At 35.4% G+C, this 26,754-nt stretch overlaps 2 protein-coding genes across 11 annotated transcripts in view; one reads left to right on the forward strand and one right to left on the reverse strand.

Annotated features, from left to right (window-relative positions):
* Positions 1-10,931, reverse strand: part of inf2 (inverted formin 2) — a 38,288-nt gene extending 27,357 nt beyond the window's left edge. For all 10 annotated transcript variants that reach the window (XR_016146726.1, XM_089120612.1, XM_039662943.2 and 7 more), the window contains exons 1-2: positions 10,765-10,931; positions 1,059-1,484 (exon numbers count right to left, since the gene is read on the reverse strand). Coding sequence is in view for 9 of the 10 variants with exons in the window: in XM_089120612.1 (XP_088976738.1) it covers positions 1,059-1,458 (400 nt within the window). In the remaining variant the exon portion in view is untranslated. The remainder of the gene's footprint in view (positions 1-1,058; positions 1,485-10,764) is intronic.
* A 2,324-nt stretch (positions 10,932-13,255) lies between these two features.
* Positions 13,256-26,754, forward strand: part of dnajc17 (DnaJ heat shock protein family (Hsp40) member C17) — a 42,932-nt gene continuing 29,433 nt past the window's right edge. Inside the window, exons 1-7 of the mRNA XM_039663083.2 lie at positions 13,256-13,447; positions 14,991-15,060; positions 19,830-19,888; positions 20,950-21,037; positions 21,120-21,196; positions 23,224-23,317; positions 23,987-24,036. Coding sequence (XP_039519017.1) covers positions 13,370-13,447; positions 14,991-15,060; positions 19,830-19,888; positions 20,950-21,037; positions 21,120-21,196; positions 23,224-23,317; positions 23,987-24,036 — 516 coding nt within the window. The 5' untranslated portion in view covers positions 13,256-13,369. The remainder of the gene's footprint in view (positions 13,448-14,990; positions 15,061-19,829; positions 19,889-20,949; positions 21,038-21,119; positions 21,197-23,223; positions 23,318-23,986; positions 24,037-26,754) is intronic.

Genomic DNA, 26,754 nt, shown 5'->3' on the forward strand with positions numbered 1-26,754 from the left:
TTTTCTAAAAACAGAAACGGCCATTAACTGCCATTATAAAGCTTGGAAGAGCCAGGACTAATGTTTTAATAACTCAGATTGTATTCGTCTGAAAAAAGAATGCCGTATACACCTCGGATGACTAGAGGGTGAGTAGGCTAAATCATGGGCTAATTTTCATTTTTTTGGCGAACTATCCCTTTAACTCAGGTAGTTAACTAATTAACCTTTTTGTAAAGTGTTACCGAAATGTTTAATTTAAACATAATTTTTGGTATGTTTTATCTTCCCTCAAGGGCATCCAAGATGTAAGTGTCTTTGTTTCTACAGTAGTTTCAATTTTGATATTTTTTAAGCGTTCTTGTCTGTCAGTCATATAATGGAGGTCTATGGTCACCACCTCAAAGAGCATGCACAGAGAAGTCTAAATTAAACATGATTTAATGACTCGTAAATGTAAGTACACATTGATGGCCTAAGACACGAAACGAGCGGTTTGTGTGAGAAAACGAACGGTATTTATATCGTTTTTACCTCTGTAACCACAGCCACGTCCAAGTGATCTTTCAAGCGCCGGAAGTGATCTCTCGCGGGTGTACGTGACTCATTGTTTACACAGAGATTTGGGAAGCATTACCTTTCACTGTGAAGATCTAAATATATTTAGATATACAGGAAATCGCAATATCAATATCAACAGACAACGTTGAATTTATTCGCAACCGTGGAGATCACTTGGACGTGGCTGTGGTTACAAGAGGTAAAAACGATATAAATACTGTTGGTTTTCTCACACAAACCGCTCGTTTCATGTCTTAGGCCATCAATGTGTACTTACATTTACGAGTCATTAAATCATGTTTAATTTGGACTTCTCTGTGCATGCTCTTTGAGGTGGTGACCATAGACCTGCATTATATGACAGACAAGAACGGTTTGACCTAAAAATATAAAAATTGAAAGTACTGTTGAAACAAAGACACCTACATCTTGGATGCCCTTGAGGTAAGATAAAACATATCAAAAATTAATTTCAAAGTGAACTATCCCTTTAAGACAGTGAGAGTGGCTCTTTATACCCTGAGACAGCTTGCGCACGTATCCCTCATTATCCATGATGAAGTGAATCCCAGCGGACGAGTTCATGACGGCCTTCACACAGCTAACGCACGTGAGCTGCAGAAGAGCGTCCGCGATCCGAGAGCATCCGCGACCCGACAGCCGGTCCAGCGCCTCCAGAAGCAGGTCCAGGCCCGAGAGCTCCAGGAACTGACCCATCCAGGCCTGGTCACTCTTCTCCAGACGCTTCTTCAGGCCGGAGTAGTTGACCACGCTGGGCACCTGCAGGAGACGAATGCACAGCTCGGCCTCGGCGTTCTCCAGGTTAGCCTCCTGAGAGCCGTCCGAGTCCTGAGACGAGCCCAGGCGACCTCTCACAGCCAACCACTTCTTCTGCACGCCGTCAGACTTCACAGACATGATGAAGATGAGGAGAGAGGAAGGCGCTGCGAAGACAAAAAGCAGAGAAAACAATTAGACAGACAATAACAGTAATACTTTCATCTACGCACACAGAAGCTCAAAGCTCTTCATGACAGACCACCAAAATAAAAGATCAGCTCAACTATAACTATATAAATTATGAAGGAAATATTGTGTAGCACAACGTACATTTAAAAGTAATAATAATAATACAATTTATTAAAACATTACATTTATTTATTATTATAATTAAATAAGGTGCTGAGCAACCAATCAACAGTTTTGGATTGGTAAGACTTAAAATAAGTCCACCAAGGCTGCATTTATTTGATTAAAAATACCCAAAAATACAAAAATAAATAAATAAATAAAAATAAAAACTAATTCAGGCTTGTGAAGGAGCTCCGTTTCCACAGCGACCGGTTCCAGGTGACACAGTCAAACCTAGAATCTCAAGGATCCACAGAGAGCCATTTTCTTCAACAGAGCGTCTGACAATTTGTCTGAATAAAACAGATTTATTTAAATAAAATGTGAAGGGAGAAAAAAAAAAATCTACTTGGCCAAAAAACCTGCCGCTCATCAATGTCAATTCAAAATAGTGGACCAATCAGAAAAGCCCGGAGGCGGGACAAGCATTGTGAGAGTAGCGTGTGCGTCTCATAGAGGGTGCGTCTCGAGCTCGAGACCAGCTCGCGACGCGTTCGTTTTTAACCAGTTCCTGAGCGGTTTTTAGACGCAAAGATGTGTTCTGTGTGAACGGCCCAGTTTAAAAACGGAGAAAGACTAGAGTTAAGGGCTGCTTAAAAACATGCTCTTTGTTGTCTGTTAATAAACATTGTGCTTCCGATTCCGAGACGAGTCATTAAGACACTTTGAATCACAGTATAAAAGCCCGTCTACGGACTTTCTCTGACAGTATTTATAAATATGTTGAAATAAATAATACATACACAGATACTTAGATCAAATCACAATAAGTAAATAACGTTAATAAATCAAGACCAGGTAAATGGGTAACTAGCAGCTAGGCCTACACGAATGGACTTCTCTGACAGAACAGAAGCATCTTAAATTATTAATAAAAACAATTTAAACAAATTATTTGGACATTAAAACAATTACAGTGTGATGTAAATTTAATGAATGTAACAAACCTTAGCAGTAAATAGCGGTATGTCTGAGGAAGGATGGCGGCAATCGTCATGGTAACTATACTCTTCCAACCGCCACTCAGAGTTCAAACTCATAAAGTCATTTACATAAAAGATATATTACATCTAAATGGAAATAGTCTTATGTAGGTAAAATAATAATAATATATACAAATAATTTAATATTTATGTGACCCAACTATATGTAGGGTGGTCACATTAATAAATCAATGTTATGTTTTAATAAATTATTAATATAATAGCTTAATAACTTGTTATAAGGAATATCATAAAACATATTCTCATCCATTTTAATGTAGCCTAAACAATATGCAAGTTCTGTTGCTCAGCACCTTATTTAATACTAATAAATAATATAAAAAATATATATAAAACCATGATATTTCTTCATTTGTTATAATTTATACAGTATGCAAGTTCTGTTGTGTAGAACTGTTTCGACAAAAAATAAAAATGCAATGTTTTTGCTGTAAATTATTTGTTATTTTTCATGTGATTTCAATGTAAAAAAAACATTTAACTGTTAACGTTTCATGAATTCATTTCTTTAGATGATTTTTGATGATAAATTTGTGTTGAAACATAAAACACAGAATACAGAAAAGCAAAGAATTTTGTTAAAAAAATAAATAAATAAATAAATAAATAAAAATAAGATGGGATTAATGCATTTTCTTCCCCATTATTGTATGAAATGAATATTGTAATGAAAACTGATTTCGAACGATATGGGGTAAAATACTGAAATAAATATTTGACAAACAGCATATTCTACGCTAGAAAAGAGTCATTACTCCACATTTGGTGCTGGTCGTACATATAAAGCAACTTCTAAGCAGCAAAACGCATGATGAATACAAAGGACCTCTGATGCTCTCATATTCTCCATTGTTGCGGCTCCTCTCTTCCCAGTCTGTCAGTAACGCTCTGTTTACTTCCTGTCTCTATGAAGCCCCTCCTTCTGAAAAGCACACTGTGCTCTGATTGGTCGGCTGGATCAGTGTGTTGTGATTGGTTGATCGCTTTGAGTGTGTTTGGGAAATGCCCCGCCCCTTTCCATAACTGGCAGTTTAACACACTACTAACTAACCAGGCCCCGCCCCTTTATTCTGCGCATTAATTATTATAATGGGGAATATTGTGACGTGTTCGAAACTGAAGATATAATGGAGGCGTTTCAGGAGTTTAGAAACGCTGACACTGATATGGAGGAGAACGGCCCATATTTAGAGGAAATTAAAGCACAGGAAGGAAGAATAAAACCACACGGCGATGGATGATCAGTCCAGACTCGCACAATTATGAGCTTTTCTCCTCTTTCTTCACGCAGGTTCAGACCAGTTTCTGACTCACGTTGGTCCAATAAGTGTTTTACAGAGTACCGGTAATGATTGAAGCCCTTTCTTAAGAATTATGAAGCATATCTGTTAAATATGTGCTGAAAGCATTACAGGAAAACACCCATAAACTCATCATGTACTGGAAATTATAATAGCCTAAGTTATGACACGTTTTACATTGCTTTAACTCACCAAAATAAGTTAAGCAACTTCAAACTTTTCATACATTTATTTAAAAGACACAGTCTCAAAAACACGTAACCAATCAGATCAACGTGTGATCGTCAACCAGAGGATCTCTGAGTGAGTGAGTGGAGGCAGGTAATTAATTTTTTTTTATGACAAATAAAACACATTTTAATTGAGCATCTTTATGTATACGTGTGTTCAGAAGTTTGCGGTCAGGAGGACTTTTAATAGAAAAGGACACATTAAATTGATCAAAAGTGACAGTATAAAGACATTTAATTTTCTAATGTTACAAAAGATTTGATTTCAAATAAATGCTGTTATTTTTTAGAACTTTTTATTCAAAGAATCGTCAAAAAAATTAAGTTCTTAAGTTCTTGATCATCAGTGATTTGTGAAGGATCATGTGATCCTGAAAACTGGAGTAATGATTGATTTGATCACAGGAATAAATTACACTTTACTGTATATTCACATAGAAAACAGATGATTTACATTATAATAATATTTCACTGTTTTACTGTATTTTTGCTTAAATAAATTCAGCAGAAGAGACTTTTTCAAAAACACTGGTCGATTGCTACAACAAACAACTTAATTTTCCAAATCAGCCGCTTAAAGGGATAGTGATACTCCACTTTTTTTTTTGTTAAATAGGCTCATTTTACAACTCCCCCAGAGTTAAACTGTTGAGTTTTACCGTTATTGAATCCATTCAGCCGATCTCCGGTTCTGGCGGTACCACTTTTAGCATAGCTTAGCATACATCATTGAAGTGGACAAGACCATTAGCATTTCTCAAAAAAAAAAAAAAAAAAAAAAATGACCTAAGTGTTTCGACATTTTTCCTGTTTAAACAGCAGACGGAAAATATAAAGTTGCGATTTTCTCGGCTGATATGGCTAAGAGCTATACTCTCATTCCTGCGTAATAATCAAGACACTTCACTGCCGTAATGATATGACATCAACATAACTACACAAACTTAGTCCCGGTCACATTGGAAGTTACCAACCTGGGGACTATTTTCAGGCGCTGTGTCATATCCTTACGCCTGCTGCACTCATGGCACGGCGGTAAAGTTTCTTGATTAGGTCTTAGTTCACGAACTACAGAAGAGTCAAGTTTTAAATAGGAAAAATATCGAAACTCTTTTTTGAGAAATGCTAATGGTCTTGTCCACTTCAATGATGTATGCTAAGCTATGCTAAAAGTGGTACCGTCAGAACCGGAGATCGGCTGAATGGATTCAATAACGGTAAAACTCAACAGTTTATCTCTGGGGGAGTTGTAAAATTAGCCTATTTCCAAAAAAAATTGGAGTATCCCTTTAAAAAAAGAAAAGCAAGAGTATTTCGGAAGATCCTTGACTTCTTAACATAAACTCGTGTTTGTTACATAACGTCTATTGCACATCCAGCCGTATCCATCTAAACTGCTGATTCAACCCTATCTCTACTTCAGACTCCATATCTGATTCACACACACACACACACACACACACCAGCGCTGGAATCTGTCCCGTCAGCGCATCGACTGTGGACAAAAGAGCCGTCATGCCACAACCAAACTAAAGTGCCAGACCATCTTTGGCACTGGATTCATTTTTCCTCTTTCTGGCCCAGTTCGTTCGGCCGAGGGAAAACACGACTTCAGCTCAAAGCGGTTTAGATCGAGACGTGTTTCACTCTCAGAAGAAAAGGTACAAAAGCTGTCACTGGGGCTGTAACTTTTCAAAAGGTACACTTTTGTACCCAAAGGCTGCATATTGGTACCTTAGTGGTACATATTAGCACCTAAAATGTACATATTAGCACCTAAAATGTACATATTAGCACCTAAAATGTACATATTAGCACCTAAAATGAACATATTAGCACCTAAAATGTACATATTAGCACCTAAAATGAACATATTAGCACCTAAAATGTACATATTAGCACCTAAAATGTACATATTAGCACCTAAAATGAACATATTAGCACCTAAAATGTACATATTAGCACCTAAAATATACATATTAGCACCTAAAATGGACATAGCTCCTGAAATGGACATATTATCACCTAAAATGTACTTAGCACCTAAAATGTACATATTAGTACCTAAAATGTACATATTAGGATCTAAAATGTAAATATTAGCACCTAAAATGTACATATTAGCACCTAAATATTAGCACCTAAAATGTACATATTAGCTCCTGAAATGGACATATTATCACCTAAAATGGACAAAAGTGTACCTTTTAAGAAGGTACAGCCCCAGTGACAGCTTTTGTACCTTTTTTTCTGAGAGTGCAGGAACATTCCAGACATTCCCGTAATGTGGATTTAAAGTGAATGTGAAGAATGAACACTAAGAAATGTTACAATGAACCTCCTAATTTATTGATATTCTTCACACAGTGGAAACTCAAAAAAATTGAATATGGTGCAAAAGTTCATTTATTTCTACTATATTAGACTCATTACATGCAAACTGAGATATTTCAAGCCTTAATTTGTTATAATGTCACTGATTATGGCTTACAGATTAATACAAAATTAGAATATTGTGGAAAGCTGTGAGCCATAATCATCACAATTATAACAATTAAAGGCTTGGAATATCTCACTTTACATGTAATGAGCTTATATAATATATTAGTTTCACCTTTTAAGCTGAATTACTGAAATAAACGAACTTTTGCACCATATTGTTTTATTTTGTGTGCGATTAATCGTTTGACAGCTCTAGTTTTAATAGAGTAAATCACACACTGTACCTAGACTACATCACGTTGTGAATGTGTGTGTTTCTGAGAGAGACATAATATCAGATAATGACACATCACTAAAAACAACAATCGAGATATTATTGTACACGATATCCCACTCACACCCTCATCCCTGAAGCTGATAGAAATCACACACACAATCTGATGAACTGCCAATCATACTGTTGTGTAAAAGCCCCTATTTGGCCCTCATCCTCACACACTGTTGTGTAAAAGCCCTCACATGAGATTGAGCACACACACACTCCCTGCCTGTGGACAAATTGCGTAAACATTCCTGTAAGAATCTCTCGTGTGTGTGTGTGTGTGTGTGTGTGTGTGTGTGTGTGTGTGTGTGTGAGAGAGACTGGAATGTGCTTCACTTCGTCACTCTACAGGCCTGAAAACTTCAGCCCTCGGGTCACACACACACACACACACACACTTCCAGCCCGGACGGAAAGGCTTTCACTTGAAGGGAAACTCAAAGAACAATGAGAAACACGTCTTCAAAAGCCTCAAAGTCAAAATCAGGTCATATTTCTACACAACATTGGGCGTAGAGTTCAGTAGGGACGCGAGGGACGTGTCCTACCAATATCCAGTGACACTGATATATCCCTAACAATCATTTCTTTCAAAACTTCAAATATATTTATTTTTTGATGTCCCCGTCAATTTCAAAATCAAACCTATGCCGCTGAAACAGATTATATAAGTCATTACTATCAGGATTATTAATACACTGATTTTCATAATTATTTTCCTTTGATAATCACTTTTTAACCTTATAAAATTGCATTGCTAATATTAAGACTTCATTTTAACATTTTAACTTTTAAAAAACGAATTGAATTGTTGTTGTTTTTTTAACACTGCGTGTTTCCGCCACTGAATAACAAATAAAAAGGGTTAGTATTTTTTTGCTTTTTTTTAGCTCAAAAACATTTTTCTTTCTTTTTTTTTTTTTTACAGAATTGTGCATTATAAAGTTAGAATTGTTAAATACAAACTCACAATTGTTGTCTTTTTTCCTCAAAATTAGACTTTACAACTTTAGCAACAAGATTTAAAAGTGCAAATCTAAAAGAGAAAAGAGTCAGAATTGTGAGATTTTAACTTTAAAAAACCAATTGCATAGCTATTTAGAGATGGAGTTGTCTAGAGAAATAATGGCACAATAAATACCACATTACTTTACTAATAATTTTACCATTTTAAGTTAACTTTTAAAACCCAATTGCTTTGCTATTTTTGCAGGTGAAACCGTCATGAAAATATTGCAACAAAAAAACGTTTCTTCTTTTCCAAAAACCCTGTATTGTTATATTTTCTCCATAAACATCTGAAGGTTATTTCTCTGAAGAAATGCAGACACTAAAGCATCTTCTTCTCTGTGCTGACCTTGAGCTAGAGGTCATGGGCGATATGAACAACAATCACGTGTGTTTGTGACAAACTTGCGAATATTGTGAGATGATGTGAAACGAGTTGCTCAATAGTGGAGAGAGCCATATAAGTGCAGAGACTTCACGGCTCGCTCATCTCACGCGTTCCCGGCTGTCGATTACATGACACAATCTAATGGGAACAACAGCAGCAGTTTCCTGTCAGACGCTGCAAACGAGCCATTTAATACACACACACTTACATAAAACACCACGCATCATGCCAGAATATGATAACAGCATGCAGAGAGCAAAGCTTGATGACTATTGTTCAACCTCAATAAACTAAACACTCTCGCCACCCTCTCACTTTATAATTATTCATAATCATCATCAGCAGGAGATTTAGACATCATTCAGAACAATAAAAACACTGATGCATCGCCTCATAAACGTATTATATATGCACATACAGGTGAAACTCGAAAAACAAGAATATTGTGCAAAAGCTCATTTATTTCAGGAATTCAACTTAAAAGGTGAAAGTAATATATTATATAGACTCATTACATGCAAAGTGAGATATTTCAAGCCTTTATTTGTTATAATGTTGATGATTATGAATTACAGCTTATAAAAACTCCAAAGTGAAAAGTTTTCATAATCAACATTTTAACAAATAAAGTAGGGCTGTGCAAAAATTAATTGCGATTAATCGCATCCAAAATAAAAGTCTGTGTTTACATAATATATTTTTGTGTGCTGTATATAATTATTTTGTATATATAAATACACACACAAGCATGTATATATTTAAGAAAATGTATTTATGTATTAAATGTAGAATTATGTATTTTCTATATATATATATATATATATATACAGAATGTAAGCGCAAATAATTCTTAAATGTATACATGCATGCATAGGTATTTATATATACAGCACACACAAGTATATTATGTAAACACAGACTTTTATTTTGGATGCGATTAATCGCAATTAATGTTTGCACAGCCCTAAAATAAAGGCTTGAAATATCTCACTTTGCATGTAATGAGTCTATATAATATATTAGTTTCAACTTTTAAGTTGAATTACTAAAATAAATTAACTTTGCACCATATTCTCATTTTTTGAGTTTCACCTGTATGCCCATATTTGCCTTTGCAGACACTTGAAATCAATAGTTATGGTCAGAACTACAACAAATGACCAGCGACTGACAAAATACTACAATTATGCTGAAACATAAAGGCTCTTTATTGGCATGTATGATTCAATGAAGAACCTAAAGTGTAGGTTCAAACCTACAATGAAGAACCTTTCCAATACAATCACGTGTGTTTGTGACAAACTTATAATGTGCGAATAATGTGTGAAAAGTACAGATTTAGTCCATATCATATAAGACTAATATACTATGAAAAAAAATGGTTCTTAATCACTGAAAGGTTCTTTGAGGAACCAAAAATGGTTCTTCTATTGAATTTCTGCCAAAAAAAAAAAAATGCCCATTAGGAATCTTTTTTGCTGAGATTTTGTTTGAGATTGTTGTTAATTTTTACCCAAAAAATTTGGGGGTAAAAATGTTGAGTTTTACCAAAAACAAAAAAAAAACATGTTTTAAGAGTTTAACTAATTGCGTCAACAAATCACAAAATATTTTATGGTCATGAAAATAAATTCAGATTTAGCATATTAACATTAATGCTTTCACTTAAAAAATCATGACACTGCTTTCCCCTTCAGGAAAGTACATTATTTTAAAAGTAAGAAGTATCGGTATCGGCGATCTGCTAATCGGATGGATCGATACCACATTTGTATCGCCAAACCCTTAAGACTTTTCTCCCGTTCAACAGGGAGAAGTGAGAGGATTGAGGCTCTTCAGAAGCCTCTCCTACACATCTGATCTTCACACACACCTCCCACACTGATGCTGATGCATTACACCCACACAGTCAAGTCCAGTCAATCCCAGACTGGGACAAGAACACTCAAGGCTGCGAAATGCGAATGACTGCCACGATGGCAGTTCTGTGAAAACCATCTTTACAGAGCAGACACTGTAACTTTTCTTCGATGAAAACAAACTGTTAACCCTCAGAGTGATACAAACAACACACACGAACATGTTCATGACACAAACGACACACACAAACACGTTCATGACACATGACTTCAGCTGCTTGGCTTCATATAAACGCAACTGTGATTGTATCCGTGCTCAGATGTTCAGTAGATGAATCTCAACAACACAAGCCACCGACACCGAGTCTTCATCTCACAAACATGGCGATTCCTCCTCCCGTCGCCATATGCATGATGCATAACACAGATTTAGGACTCTACTAAAGTAATATCGCAGATTATTGAAACGAATTCTGTACTCTGATGTGTTTGCATGGTCAAAAGCAATCATAAAGAGGTGAAATATGGACTTGTCCTACCTGATTCAGTAAATGTCCTTTATGGGGTGATGCAGAGGAGCACTGATGTGAGGAGAAGGACACACATGCGGGTGTTTCTCCTGAGAGTTTGAAACATTCTGGGTGGATGAGAGTGAGATGGTTGAATTGACTCACTCTTGCTGTGCTGCGTCTGACACATGTGCTGGCCACGCCCCCCGAGACTAGCGGGGCGTGGCTTAACTCGCAATGGGATACTGGAGCACTGCATACTAAAGAGTACACACTGCACAGTGTATCAGTGCGCTGTGGAATCTTGTGTCAGCCACTGAATAAAAAATTTTTTTTTTTTTGCACACAATTCTGACCTTTTCTATTTATCTCAGAATTATGTGTTAAAAAGTTAGAATTGTTTGATACAAACTTACAATTGTTGTCTTTTTTTCCTCAAAATTGGACTTTAGAACTTGCAATTGCCTATTATAAAGTCACAAACTTGTAATTTAGAGATAATGCCAGGATTGTGAGAAAAAAGATATTAATTCACAATTGTAAGAGAAAAAATCTAGCTATATTGTGAGATATAGCCTAAACTTGCAATTGCGGAAAAAAATCATAATTGCGAGATATAAACTCACAATTGTAAGAAAAAAAGTCAGAATTGCGAGATTAAGACTTGCAATTGCGGAAAAGGTCAGAATTGTGAGATATAAACTTGCAATTGCAGAAAAAGTCAGAATTGCGAGATAAAAATTTGCAATTGCGAAATAAAGTCAGAATTGAGATAAAGACTTGCAATTGCAGAAAAAGTCAAAATTACGCTAAATAAACTCACAACTGTGGAAAAAGGCGAAATTTTGAGATAACATCGTAATTGCAAAAAAAGTCTGTGTTTCAGTATTTTTTTTCTATTTATATTTTATTGTTGTTTTTTTCACAGTATTTTACAGAAAAACTGAAATTTTACAGAGAAACAGAAATTTTACAGAAAAACCTTGAAATCTCTTAATGATAAGACATTCATTTTTGAAACACAAACCAAAGAAAAAAAAAACACCAACAAAAAATACAATAATATTGTAGCTTGGAGCCGGGGTATGGTATGTATTATTCACATGTGACAATCCTTGCAGCATAGTAAATTTGCTTTCTTCATCTTCATTTAAGAGGTAGCCTATTCATAAACATTCAGACCTTACCACGTCTCGAACAAAATCCGTTCTATGTTGCTTAATATATTCAAGCCATCCTTTCCAGATATTGTTAAATTTATCGACTTCCAATATTATGGACGCAGTTAGCTTTTCCATATTATAAATGCTAGCATTACATCCACATTCTTCAGGCATCAAATCACTTGGCCATCTTCTGGTTATTGCTTTCCTACTAGCCAACAACAGAATTCAAAGCAATTTATAATCGTCGTGTTTCAGTATTTAAACTCACAATTTTGGGGGAAAAAACTCAGGATTGTGAGGCAAAAAAAGTTATATTTAAATTATAATTATTACGGAAACAAGCTGGTTACTGAAGATTGAAGAAGTATGCAGCAGACCTTTAAACAACACTATAATTATCCTCTATTTTTATCTCCTCTACTCCTGATCTAAAACTCTAAAGTTTGATTGAATTAAATGTTATTTAAATTTTTTGCTATGTAGGCTATATATAAATATTTCACATAAAAATAAAAATAAATAATTACACACACGAATAAACTTATTTTTTTAATTGTCATCTATACATACAATTATATAAAATTAAATGAAATAAAAATATAATATATAAACTTCTTATTTAAAAAATGCATGAATATATATATATATATATATATATATATATATATATATATATATATATATATATATGCTATATATTCATGCATTTTTTAAATAAGAAGTTTATTATTTTTATTTCATTTAATTTTATATAATTGTATGTATATATATATATATATACATATAATGCAAAATACAATATATAAATATAAGAAATTGTTTGGTTTTGAGGTGAATTATGTATGATAAGGCCAAGACATGTCATATTTATTTTATTAGTAAATCTCTGTGAGCGTCACGCATATCTGAGAAAAGCTGATGGAGCACGAGCTAGGCTGAGTCAGCTGACACATGCAGGACAGCAACAGTATGCTATTCAATCAAGAAAATATATTTGGACACTATGCTGGATTATTGTCATGTTTATTATTTGTATGTGACTGCCATTACATAATTTTTTAATGACTTAAAGAATGAATGAAACCCATGCATCTAATTTTAATGCCGCATGTCTTCTTCACCTGTATGTTGTCTGATTTAACCCAATACTGTCGGGAATAACATATGTATTTTTTTAATGCTTCTGTCATTATAGACAGTTTGATACTGTGCATGAAACTATGTGCTTCTCAATTATTTTGCATTATAAGTACATTTTATATTACATATAAGCACATATTTATTAAGTATTAAAACAAAATCCACGTAAACGAGCTTCGCCCGCACTCGTTCCTCCCGCGCTGCAGGGGGCGCTGCGCTGCTCTCACAGACACACTCCGAGTCACACAGAAGAAGTCTTCAAACTACCGCTGAGGAGCTCAAGGATATTATTTTTACGCGTTTATTGTTTTATTTTGTCAAATTAAATCATGACGTCAACAAAGGAGCTTTTAGAGATGGATCTTTACGCGTTATTGGGTATTGAATCGACAGCAACAGAGAAACAGGTGCGTTAGTCTGAGAGCTGTGCTCATTAATTAGCATCGCTGCACACATCAATAAATAAATCAGATATTAATTATGATGAATGAAAATATATACAATAACAACCAAACAACTGTATAACAGTATCGCCTCTTATCACTGGTGGAGATTATAGAGGGAGTGTGTTTGGTGTCCAGAGTGTATGAGTACATGAAACTGAAGTGTTTACATATCAAATGACACATTTATGTAGTTTAGGTCATGTTCAATATATGATTTTTCTTCTTGGTAATGTTTAGTATTTTATTTTGCGTCTATAACAAGTTTATAATGATATACTTTTGATTATTTTATATAAGCATCGTAAAAATAGTTTTAGACATTATAGAATCATATCGCCTGTTTTAATGGTTGATTTCAATAAGAAGACACAGATATTGAAGGCAGGACAGAAGTGATGTGATGTATAATATTGCCCAAAGTGAGGTTGTTTGGAGTGTGTGTGTGTGTGTGTGTGTTTTAAGGGGCCGGTTGTGTGTGTGTGTGTGTGTGTGTGTGTGTGTGTGTGTGTGCTGGTCAGCAGGTGGCGCTGCAGTCACACACACGGACACCAGTCGAGGCTGTTGATGCCGAAAGAAACTATATTTAAGTGTAATTTATTCCTGTGATCAAAGCTGTATTTTCATAAAATAAATGACAATAATAATCATAAATGTTTGTTGATCATCAGATCCTCATATTAGAGTGATTTCTGAAGGATTGAAATTATTGATTTGATCACAGGAATAAATTATACTTTACTATAGAAAACTGATGATTTACCTTATAATAATATTTCACAATATTACAGTTTTTTTTAATCAAATAAATGCAGCTTTGTTGAGCAGAAGAGACTTCTTTAAAAAAAGTAAAAAACATTTACCGATCCAAAACTTTTGACTGGTAATGTATGTTTAGAGATCAGGCACACACACACACACACACACACACACACACACACACACACACACACACACACACACACACACACACACACACACACACACACACACACACACACACTCACACTCGTGTGTGGATTTGGGCATCAGTGAGTTTCAGTGTGTGTCAGTTGTCATGAACTCGGCCAACGGGACCAATGAGACGTGCGGTTCACATTCCCAAAGACTCCTGGGAGTTTGTGGCATGCAGACAGAGCTGTGAATGCACACATATTCAAGTGTGTGTGTGTGTGTGTCATGTTTGAGATGCGCTGGCTGAAGTGGCTCTTGTTGTGGTGCAGTGTGTGTTCCACATGTGCGCGTGTGCAGTTTGACAGTGATGTGTTTTAGAGACTCGAGTGATGTGATGTGACCGCAGTCTATTGTTATAAAACATGCTTTATGCCTTCCAGGAAACTGGAGCTCCGTGTCCCTTTGTCTGGAGTTATGCAAAACATTTGGTATAATGACTGTGTGTGTGTGTGTGTGTGAAACAACTGCACCAGAAAGAACAGAGAATGTGATCAGTAATATATTAAATGCACAGATGAACATGGTGATTTTAACACAGAACTGTGTGTTACAGATCAAGAAAGCGTACAGACAGAAAGCGTTGTCCTGCCATCCGGATAAAAACCCAGACAATCCCAAAGCCGGTGAGTGTTTCCACCAATCCATGTGAGGAAACCTGCAGAAATACAAATACATAAATAAATAACTGTGTGTGTGTATATATTTTATACATGTACTGTGTGTGTGTGTGTGTGTGTGTGTGTGTATATATATATATATATATATATATATATATATATATATAAATTATTATGAATATATGACTTGATAAAACAAAAAACTTGTTTAATTAAATTAATTTTATTTAATATATTTTATTAATTATTATTATTTCTTTTTATTTCTTTTTATGTTTATTTCATGTTTTTTTTCATATTTAAATATTCCCACATTTATTTCAACTTTTTTTTTTGTTTTTGTATTTATTCCTATATTTCTTTCTCTTATATGATCTATTTTCTGTATTACATTTTTTACTTTATTTTTATTCTTTTTTTAAAATTATGTATTTATTTATTTATGCATTCCTTTCTTTTTATATTTATTTAAATTGATGTTTTAGGAGAGATGTAATTAATAAAACACGAATGTTTTAGTCTGTCTTTAAACATATAAATAAATAAATAGTCTCTGGTAATAGGTGTTGATATGTAAATATATGTTAATGAGCTAGTGACTATGATGTCATCTCATTACCATTACCAGTTTGCAGCGTAGTTTCAGTAAATGTTGTGAATATCAGAGTATTATTATACTCAGTTTATGATATGCTTGTTTCAGAAGAGCAAGAGCAATTCTGTTTTCTAACTTATGCTCTTTAAGAGAAACTCCTGTGACTTTCTGGCAGTTTATCACTATAACTGGCCACTAAATAGTTAATCATTATAGTTAATCACTATAACTGGGCACTAAATTTGGGCTCACGAAAACCTGTCAAGAACAGGCCTGATCATATTTCAAAATAAAAAATAAATCAGAAATTATAGTATATAATAAGAAAATGTTGTTGTTTTTTTCCCCACCTATCATTACATTATCTTCATGGCAATTAAATGTCTTTATCCATAAATTCTCATTTACTGTTATGCAAAACAGATGCATTTACTTTATGTAGGCCTATATGTAGGTCATAATAGTATTTTAAGCACACAATAATTAAAAAATAAATAAATACATTTTAATAATTTAAAGTCCCCCTGTAGTGTAGTCCATAATTATATCCCTTAAATCAAAATTACATATTTAAGCGTTTTTATTTCCTTAAAACAAATTTCTTCACGCCTTAAAATATATTGAATGTAACTCGACACCCTTGCCTCTTGAATATGCAAATGAGCCCGCCTCCACTCACTCAAAAAACATATAAACAACATTAAATGCTTGATTTTCACCACTTGAATTGCATTAATTAGAATCATCTTTAATAAATGAAAATGACACGTATTTAAAATCTGTCCATTCGTTACAATAATAAACACATTGTTTTCTTTATGCAAAATATTAGTCTTAGAAGAAATGGTTCTATTTAGAACCAGAAATGGTTCCATCCCCCGCTTCATATATGGAACTCCAAAATGGTTCTATAAAGAACCATTTTTTTGGTAAAAGGTTCTATTGGCCAAGTATGGAACCCCAGGGTTCTATAGACCATTTCACAAGATGTAAACAACACTGGTCCAGAAGCACTTCCTGTTTCAGTTTTTTAACACTACATGAAAAAGCTGGGATAAAATACAACCAACAGAACATTTAAAACTGAATCAAAAAGTTAAACAAACATCTTTAAGATGTTTTCTTTACATGTGAAATAAAGAAAATAGTTACAAACTGAAACAGGAAGTGCTTCTGGACCAGTGTTGTTTACATCTTGTGAAATGGTCTATATAGAACCCAGAGGAACCCTTTTTTTAAGAGTGTATAGAACCTTTTAGGGGTTCCAAATACGTAGCGCTGATAGAACCTTTTAAAGTTCTATATAGAACCTTTTCTTCTAAGAGTGTATGACTTTGATAGATTTTGGGGACGTTGTGATGAGAGCTCATGCATAAAGCCATTTTAAGATCAGATATGGTGGTTAAAGCAGATTTATAAAAAGAGCAGCATGGACGTCTCGGTGAGCGATGGCATGTGGATTCTCTTATAGACTCAGAACATAATCACTGCTGGAAAATCCTCCAGAAACAAACCCCAGAAGCAGCAGCACCTTGGAGAAGAAGATGGCGCGTTTAAATCGGCCTTTTTTTCTCCACAATTCCTGATCCAGTCAAAACTGTGAGACTGAAGCATGACGGGTCCAGCTCTGCTTTCCCCCGAGTCGCGTGTGTGTGTGTGTGTGTCGGGGTGAAGCAGAGTTCACGGGGCATTCGAACCCGCTTGCGTGCGACGGTAATCACGCAGGTATCGGGGTAACTTGAGCCGCAGGCGCTTGTTAGTGCGGAGCAGGACTGCAGGGCCCCTGATTGCTCGGAGGCCCCTCGTGTGGGTTAGCAGGACCCCCGCGTGCGCATGCAGGGGCGCAGGAGGGGATCATTAGCGGGAACAGCTTTCGTGAGAGCGCCGGCACACGCTTTAATGCAGGAAACCTGTTCGTTAGAGTCGGGCTTCAGCTATAAACCTGCTCTCTGTGTGTGTGTGTGTGTGTGTGTGTGTGTCTGTGTGTGTGTCTGTGTGATTGTGTGTGCGTGTGTGTGTGTGTGTGTGTGTGTGTGTGTGTGTGTGTCTGTCTGTCAGGGTGTGAGTGTGTGTTTGTCTGTCTATGTGTCTATGTGTGTGTGTGTGTGTGTGAGTGTGTGTGTCTGTATGTGTGTGTGTGTGTGTGTGTGTGTGTGTGTGTCTGTGTGTGTGTGTGTGTGTGATTGTGTGTGTGTGTCTGTCTGTTTGTCTGTCTGTGTGTGAGTGTGTGTTTGTCTGTCTATGTGTCTATGTGTGTGTGTGTGAGTGTGTGTGTCTGTATGTGTGTGTGTGTGTGTGTGTGTCTGTGTGTGAGTGTGTTTGTCTGTGTGTGAGTGTGTGTGTTTGTCTGGGTGTGAGTGTGTGTCTGTGTGTGAGTGTGTTTGTCTGTGTGAGTGTGTGTGTGTGTTTGTCTGTCTGTGAGTGTGTGTCTGTGTGTGAGTGTGTTTGTCTGTGTGAGTGTGTGTGTGTGTTTGTCTGTCTGTGAGTGTGTGTCTGTGTGTGAGTGTGTTTGTCTGTGTGTGAGTGTGTGTGTTTGTCTGGGTGTGAGTGTGTGTCTGTGTGTGAGTGTGTTTGTCTCTGTGTGTGTGTGTGTGTGTGTGTTTGTCTGTCTGTGAGTGTGTGTTTGTCTGTGTGTGTGTGTGTGTGTGTGTGTGTGTGTCTGTGTGTGAGTGTGTGTGTTTGTCTGGGTGTGAGTGTGTGTCTGTGTGTGAGTGTGTTTGTCTGTGTGAGTGTGTGTTTGTCTGTGTGTGTGTGTGTCTGTGTGTGAGTGTGTGTGTTTGTCTGGGTGTGAGTGTGTGTGTGTGTGTTTGTCTGGGTGTGAGTGTGTGTGTGTGTGTGTGTGTTTGTCTGCGTGTGAGTGTGTGTCTGTGTGTGAGTGTGTGTGTGTGTGTGTGTGTGTTTGTCTGGGTGTGAGTGTGTGTTTGTCTGTCCGTGAGTGTGTGTTTGTCTGTCTGTGAGTGTGTGTTTGTCTGTGTGTGTGTGTGTCTGTGTGTGAGTGTGTGTGTTTGTCTGGGTGTGAGTGTGTGTGTGTGTGTGTTTGTCTGGGTGTGAGTGTGTGTGTGTGTGTGTGTGTGTGTGTGTGTGTGTGTGTGTGTGTGTGTGTTTGTCTGCGTGTGAGTGTGTGTCTGTGTGTGTGTGTGTGTGTGTGTGTGTGTGTGTGTGTGTTTGTCTGGGTGTGAGTGTGTGTTTGTCTGTCCGTGAGTGTGTGTTTGTCTGTCTGTCTGTCTGTCTGTCTGTGTGAGTGTGTGTATTTGTGTGTGTGTGTGTGTGTGTGTGTGTGTGTGTGTTTGTCTGGGTGTGAGTGTGTGTTTGTCTGTCCGTGAGTGTGTGTTTGTCTGTCTGTCTGTCTGTCTGTCTGTGTGAGTGTGTGTATTTGTGTGTGTGTGTGTGTGTGTGTGTGTGTGTTTGTCTGGGTGTGAGTGTGTGTTTGTCTGTCCGTGAGTGTGTGTTTGTCTGTCTGTCTGTCTGTCTGTCTGTGTGAGTGTGTGTATTTGTGTGTGTGTGTGTGTGTGTGTGTGTGTGTGTGTGTGTGTGTGTGTGTGTGTACATTCATATTATCGTGGTGGAAAGGAGGATATGGAGTGAAGATGTACAATTTGTTTTGCTATTTATATTTTTACATGTAGATTTTTGTAATTTTATGGAAGATCCTAAAAAAATAAATAAATAAACATTTTTTAATTGTCTAGCTAGCACTGCGCTGTTACACTCACTCACTCGAGGCCCACAGAGAAGGACATAAAGTGCTGAATAAAGTCGTTATTTATGTTGGTTTTTTGCACATCGCTTGAGCTCAAATATTCTCGTCACATGGTAAACTTTAGATTGAGCCGCTGCAGTCACTCGGACTACTTTAACGATGTCTTTAATAACGTTTCAATCCCTTAGAAGCCGATGACGGAGTGATCCAGCTCTCAGATTTAATCAAATATCTTAATTTGTGTCCTGAAGATGATAAAGTCTGACGGGGTTGAACAACATGAGGAAGAGTCATCATTACTGACAGAGTTTACACTTTTAGGGTGAACTATCCCTTTCATTCCTGGTGTTGGTGATAGTAAATGTCTGCTGTTGAGTTTCAGGAACTATCCTGTGTGAAAGCATCAATTTCACCGGTTCTTCACGGATGTTTAGTTGTGTTTGAGTAGCTCTGAATGATGTGTTTTCCTCTGTTGTGCAGCGGAGCTCTTCCACCAGTTGTCTCAGGCTCTGGAAGTGTTGACAGACGCCGCCGCCAAGGTGAGCACCACATCTCTCTATATGCGTTATCTCTCTACAGTCACGTTAGATCAGTGTGTTTCCGACTCCTCGGCTCACGGTCTCCTCCGCTGTAATCCAAACTGCACTGATTTTATCTCAAATAATTAAAATCGAAATAAGTTTTATTAAAGTCCGTCTGTAGTCTATAATTGTATCTCTCAAACTCATATTTAATCACCAAAATGTCATATTTAATTTTTTTTTCCTTGAATAAAATGTCTTCGTGCCTTAAAATATCTTGAATGTAACTCGACACCCTCGCCTCATTTAGTATTCGTGGTTCTATGAATATGCAAATGAGCCCCGCCTCCACTCACTCGCGATCACACGTTGATCTGATTGGTTACAAGGTGGTTTGTGATGTCAGAAAGCGTGTTTTTGAGACTGTCTTTGTTTCACTGCAGTTTTAAGGAGGAAATACTCAGCAATGCTGTCCACTTATCAACTTACACATGGTGTGTGTTAAAGCAGATTAAAAACCCATATAAACAACATTAAAACACTTGATTTACACCACACGGGACTTTGAGAACTTGATGTTCTTTATGGTTTCCTTTCTTTTTAACCAATGAATTTACGACACTTTCAGTATTTCATGATTTACTGGATAAGGATTTAAAAAAAATATCTTTTACTCACAATTTCTACCCGATAAAATATTTTAGAGACTGGCATAACTAGAAAAATGTGTATTCATTATGTGTTAATATATATATTTATTTATATGTAAATTGTTTTTTTATTTTTATGTACATTTATTTATATAAGGATGTAAAAAGTACATTTTTGCAATTATACATTTCTTTTCATTTCTTTTTTTTTAGGCTTTGGAAAATATAAAATTACAGTATAAAAGCACTTATATGGCATTATAAGATTTGATTAATTTCCATGACTTCTCCAGGTCTAACGTCTAGGAATCCCCCAAATAATTTTGATAATAAACATCTTGATTGTCAGCTTGTTTTAATGCTGGGTTTGTGTTATCTGATGCATCTTGAGGCCGTCTGATCTTATTCATTGGTTTGTCTTTCTCTCAGGCTGCGTACGACAAGATCCGCACTGCTAAGAAACAGGCCGAGGAGAGAAACCGAAAGCTCGATGACAAGAGGAAGAAGATTAAACTGGGTTAGCTAGTCCTCACTCTCTCTCCTCTATTGCTCAGGTTATCAGTGTAATGCTGAGTGACGTGTGTGTTTGTGTTTTGTAGATTTGGAGGCACGTGAACGGCAGGCAGACACTCTGAAAACAGAAGAGGTTAAAATCACACGCACATTAGAAGAGGAGGTAAGAGCTTGGCTTGAGGACTGGATGTGTGTGTGTCAACTCAACAAATGACTTTATTTAGTAGTCGTTTTGGTTGCATTGTTCTGCTAGAGATGTCTAGTAACCAAGGAAACACTAATATCTACATTTACATTCATGCATTTGCAGACGCTTCTATACAGAACGACTTGTATTGCATTTAGGGTTTATAGATTTCTGTCTATTATCTGAAATCACGTTCAAACGATAACGCCTCACCTGTCTATGGGAGCTCGTTTCCGCCACCATTCCTTTGTAATTGCAACTTTTTCCTCACAATTCTGACTTTTTTATCGAAATTCTGATATTTTTCTCTCAATTGACCCTTCGCAGGGCGTTTTGATTGTCAATTCTGATTTTTTTTTCTGAGTTTAAATCTTGCAATTCTGACTTTTTTTTCTCACAATTTCTGACTTTTTCCTTACAATTGTGAGTTTAAATCTCATAAGTTATTAAACAAATTCTGACTTTTTCCACAGAATTCTAACTTTTTTCTCACAATTTCAGACCTTTTTTTTTTTTTTACAATTTCTGACTTTTTTCTCACAATTATGACTTTTTTCTGATAATTCTAACTTTTTTCTCACAATTTCTGACTTTTTTTCTGGCAATTCTGACTTTTTTCTTACAATTTCAGACTGTTTTCTGGCAATTCTAACTTTTTTTCTCACAATTTCGGACTTTTTTCTTACAATTATGACTTTTTTTCTTGTAATTCTAACTTTTTTCTTACAATTTCTGACTTTTTTTCTGGCAATTCTGACTTTTTTCTTACAATTTCTGACTTTTTCCTTACAATTGTGAGTTTAAATCTCATCAGTTATTAAACAAATTTTGACTTTTTCCACAGAATTCTATCTTTTTTCTCACAATTTCAGACTTTTTCTTACAATTTCTGACTTTTTTTCTCACAATTATGACTTTTTTCTGGCAATTCTAAATTTTTTCTTACAATTTCTCACTTTTTTTCTGGCAATTCTGACTTTTTTCTTACAATTTCAGACTGTTTTCTGGCAATTCTAACTTTTTTCTCACAATTTCTGACTTTTTTTCTTACAATTTCTGACTTTTTTTCTTACAATTATGACTTTTTCTGGCAATTCTAACTTTTTTCTTACAATTTCAGACTTTTTTCTCACAATTATGACTTTTTTCTTGTAATTCTAACTTTTTTCTTACAATTTCTGACTTTTTTTCTTACAATTATGACTTTTTCTGGCAATTCTAACTTTTTTCTTACAATTTCAGACTGTTTTCTGGCAATTCTAACTTTTTTTCTTACAATTTCTGACTTTTTTCTCACAATTATGACTTTTTTCTTGTAATTCTAACTTTTTTCTTACAATTTCTGACTTTTTTTCTGGCAATTCTGACTTTTCTTACAACTTTATACTGTTTTCTGGCAATTCTAACTTTTTTCTCACAATTTCTGACTTTTTTTCTTACAATTTCTGACTTTTTTCTTACAATTATGACTTTTTTTCTGGCAATTCTAACTTTTTTCTTACAATTTCAGACTGTTTTCTGGCAATTCTAACTTTTTTCTTACAATTTCTGACTTTTTTTCTGGCAATTCTAAATTTTTCTCACAATTTCTGACTTTTTTTTCTTACAATTTCTGACTTTTTTCTGGCAATTCTGACTTTTTTTCTCACAATTCCAACTTTTTTCTCACAATTCTGACTTTTTTCCCCTCCATTCTGTTCAAATATCGCAATTCAGACATTTTTTCCACTCAATTCTGAGTTTAAATCTCACAATTCTGACTTTATTTCTCAAAATTTATATATCTTTTTTTTTCCATGGCAGAAATAAGCTTCCATACCCTTCTGTCCTGAAACAACACGCAGATGTCAGTGGTTTGATTGGTTTGATTAGTGAACAGCCAATAGGTGTCAGTGTTTGACATGTGGAGCCTGAGTGACGGGTTACTGTAGGTCAGTCGCTCCAGGAGTATTGTTTTGTTAATTCTAGGAATGTGTGTGTGCTTGCGTGTTCGTCTGTTATAGATCGCCCGTCTGAGGGAGGAGGGTTCACGAGAACTACAGGAGCAGCAGAGACTCATACGAGAGCAGATCCAGAGAGAGACAAACACACACACAGGTGCTTAAACACACATTAATGCTGTCCTAAGACACTTACATTGCACTGAAAACACATGTTTTTCTTCTTTTTTACCTGTTTATGTTAAAATTTTAAGTTAAGTTATTCAATTCCAATTGAATGAGAGATAGTAAATGATGACAAAATTATGTTTTTTGGGTGAAAGTCTAAAGTCTACAAGGTCGTTTGTGATGTCAGAAACACCAGCGATTTCAAAAAGGAGAAAATACTCCGCAATGGTTTTGACAGATGAATTTTCACATGGTTTGTCTTAAAAACACCACATATAAACAACATTATATTCAGAATTTTCACCACAGGGGGACTTTAATGTCTCTATAATATTAGGACATGGATATTCATCTGTTCTGCACATGAACATGTACAGTAAGTAGGTGCTGATGGGTAAATCACTGTGGATAGGAGACACTGAGGGTCAATGAAAGTGGTGATGAAACGCAGGCGCACAGTCTGAGGAAGATGCGATTGTGTGTGTGTGTTTGTGTGATGTCTGCGCAGCGTTTGCACGCTAGCGAGGCTCTCGGAGGGAAGGAGGCGTCCCTCAGGTGCTTTAAAGCCGGACGGGAGCCTGTGAATGTGTCTGTTTGATAGATGATTGAATGAGAGCTCATATTTAACTCGTATTTCCTTTGTTTTTGTTCTTCACAGACTCTTCAACAGGACACCAGGGCAGCAAACATGTGACTCCTAAACTGAAGGTACTGTTGGTGCATTCAAGTGATAGACTTATGCTTTTCATGCACAAGAAAAATAAACTAATTCATAAATTAAAGAAGAATTTGATAGTTCTGCCTTTGTGCTTTACGATTAACACTAGAGCAAATGTGTAAAAATGCAATAAAAACACTGGGTCACAGTTTGGGCTGTCAAGCAATTGCAATTTTTATCAAATTATTATATTCTGATGAATTAATCGCACATCAATTTTGGCAAAGAAAAAAGAAATTAGCCCCAAAAGATCTTTTAAAGTTAAAGCATCAAATAGACACTACAGGAAAGATTTTATTTGATTCAACATAAACCTTTAAGCTTGATATTTATATATTTACAGATCAAATCAGGTTAGTTACCAAGATTCATTCCTCAGAATATCTTCTTTTATGTTCCGCAAAAGAAAGAAAGTCTGAAACAACATGAAGGTGAGTAAATGTAAATAAACATAGTTTTCATTTTTGGGCAAACAATCCCCAAAATATGAAATTAATTATTATTTATTTTTTTTATGAAATGATACCCTAAGTAAGAAACTAAAACTGTAAACATTTTAATAAGCAAGTCATTGAATCATTAGTTCATTCGATTTGTTCAAATGGCCAAATCATTCAGGAGTGAGTAAATGGCTCTCTTTATGAACGAGTCATTGAATCATTGGTTCATTCGATTTTGTCAAATGGCTGAATCATTCAGGAGTGAGTAAATGGCTCTCTTTATGAACGAGTCATTGAATCATTGGTTCACCCGATTGATTCGCTCAAAACGAGGATTCATCCAGAGACGAAACACTGCTGTGTGTTGCTCAGAGATGCACATTATATATCATTTAATCACTTTAACACTTTAATTTAATATTATCACTTTGGAAAAATTTAGCAAAAACAGACAATATTGTGTTTAAAATATAACAGAATATTAACTTCTTATTTATTGAACTGGTGTAAAACATCAATATCACATTTGCACTCGTGTGATTCGGGACAGAAACAGCACTGTGATATTGCATCTTGACTCGTATATTGGTGTAATTATATCAAATGATATTAATATGAAACAAAAACTCATACAGGGGCATTTTTACCCTGATATCTTGAAGTTTAGTGGCATTATAACGGCAGTAAATTAAGCTATATCACTAAATCAACTATATGAAATTTAAGATGAACTACAGGTCTTATTTTATATTATTTTGTATATATAAATACACACATGCATATATTTAAGAAAAATGTGTTGTTAATATATCAAATATTTATATTTATATATAATATTAATTATGTAAATATTTATAAATGCAAATATTTCTTAAATATATACATGCATGTGTGTGTATTTATATATATTAAAAATAATTATACACACTGCACACACATACTGTATATTATGTAAACACAAACTTTTATTTTGGATGCGATTAATCGCGATTAATCATTGCCCAGTTATTATAAGACACGCTTGTACATTTTCTTTTATTTATTCATTTTTATTTATATAAGATTTTTTTAATTAGTATTAATTGTTTTATTTTAAATGTTTTATTTATTTGTATTTTTTTTAAATAATGTATTTTTTTTTTATTATTTACATTTTTATGATTTAATTAATTGTTCGCTACCAGTTCACTCACCAACCACCAGGGGTTTGTGCACCCTTTTTTGAGAAACCCTGGACTCGTACATCATGTGTGTACTAGTAGACGGTGACCCAATGACCTTTAGAATACAGATGAGATGTGTCCCTCAAACTGATGGACATCACTCGAACTCGATGACCCATAATTCTCATTAATACTCATGTCTGTTCTCGTCGTTGTGTCATCTGGAGAATATATAACTATGTAAAACAAACAGGACTGTATTTCCTTTGGACACCGTTCAGTTTTCTTTATTAAATGACGAAGGGGGACGTTAGCTAATGTGTTTATGTGTTTAATCTCATTATTGTGTTCGGCACTTATCCAAACATCCCATCCTCCGGTGATTTCGCTTCATGTTTGTGTGCTCTATCAGGAAAAATAAACTCTAGAGTTGAATTAGAAGAAACTTCGGCTGATGCATTACGTGAGGTTTGGCTTCGAAATCGTTTTCTCTTATAGATCACCAGAGTCAGACGTATTCCTGCACGTATATTCCTCTTTAAAACTGATTGGGTTTGACTCTCTGAGAGGAGCCGTGTGATTAAACGAGTTCAGGCCCTTTAAAACCAATGAGTCTTGCTTTTTCAATAGTGCTCCATTAATTAAAGCAGATTCTTCCACCGGTGCTCGTGTTCGGTTTCTCTGTTACACAGATGACTGATATTGTTTAATATTATTCCAGTTCTGATGTGATTGGAACATTGTGAGCACATGGTTTCACTGAAAAATAAAATCAGTACTGAATATGAGGTGTAAAGAGACACTTTTTGGGTGAATCTTACCCAAAATTAAATATACTGTTATTTTATGTTTGAGGTTGGGAAGTTTTTTTTTTTTTTTAAGGAATCTCTTCTGTTCACCAAGGCTTGATTTATTGTAAAATGTAGTGAAATATTAAATATGTGACTATATTTTAGTGAAGTTTATTCTTGTGATTAAAGCTTGTAAATCCTGAAAAAATTGCATCATAAATTCCACAAATATTTTTTAAACACTGATAATAATCATAAATGTTTCTTGAGCATCAGATCCTCACATTAGAGTGATTTCTGAAGGATCATGTGAC

Source organism: Pimephales promelas, chromosome 15, assembly GCF_988280905.1.
Source record: "Pimephales promelas chromosome 15, fPimPro1.hap1.1, whole genome shotgun sequence".
In the NCBI taxonomy this organism is placed as follows: domain Eukaryota; kingdom Metazoa; phylum Chordata; class Actinopteri; order Cypriniformes; family Leuciscidae; genus Pimephales; species Pimephales promelas.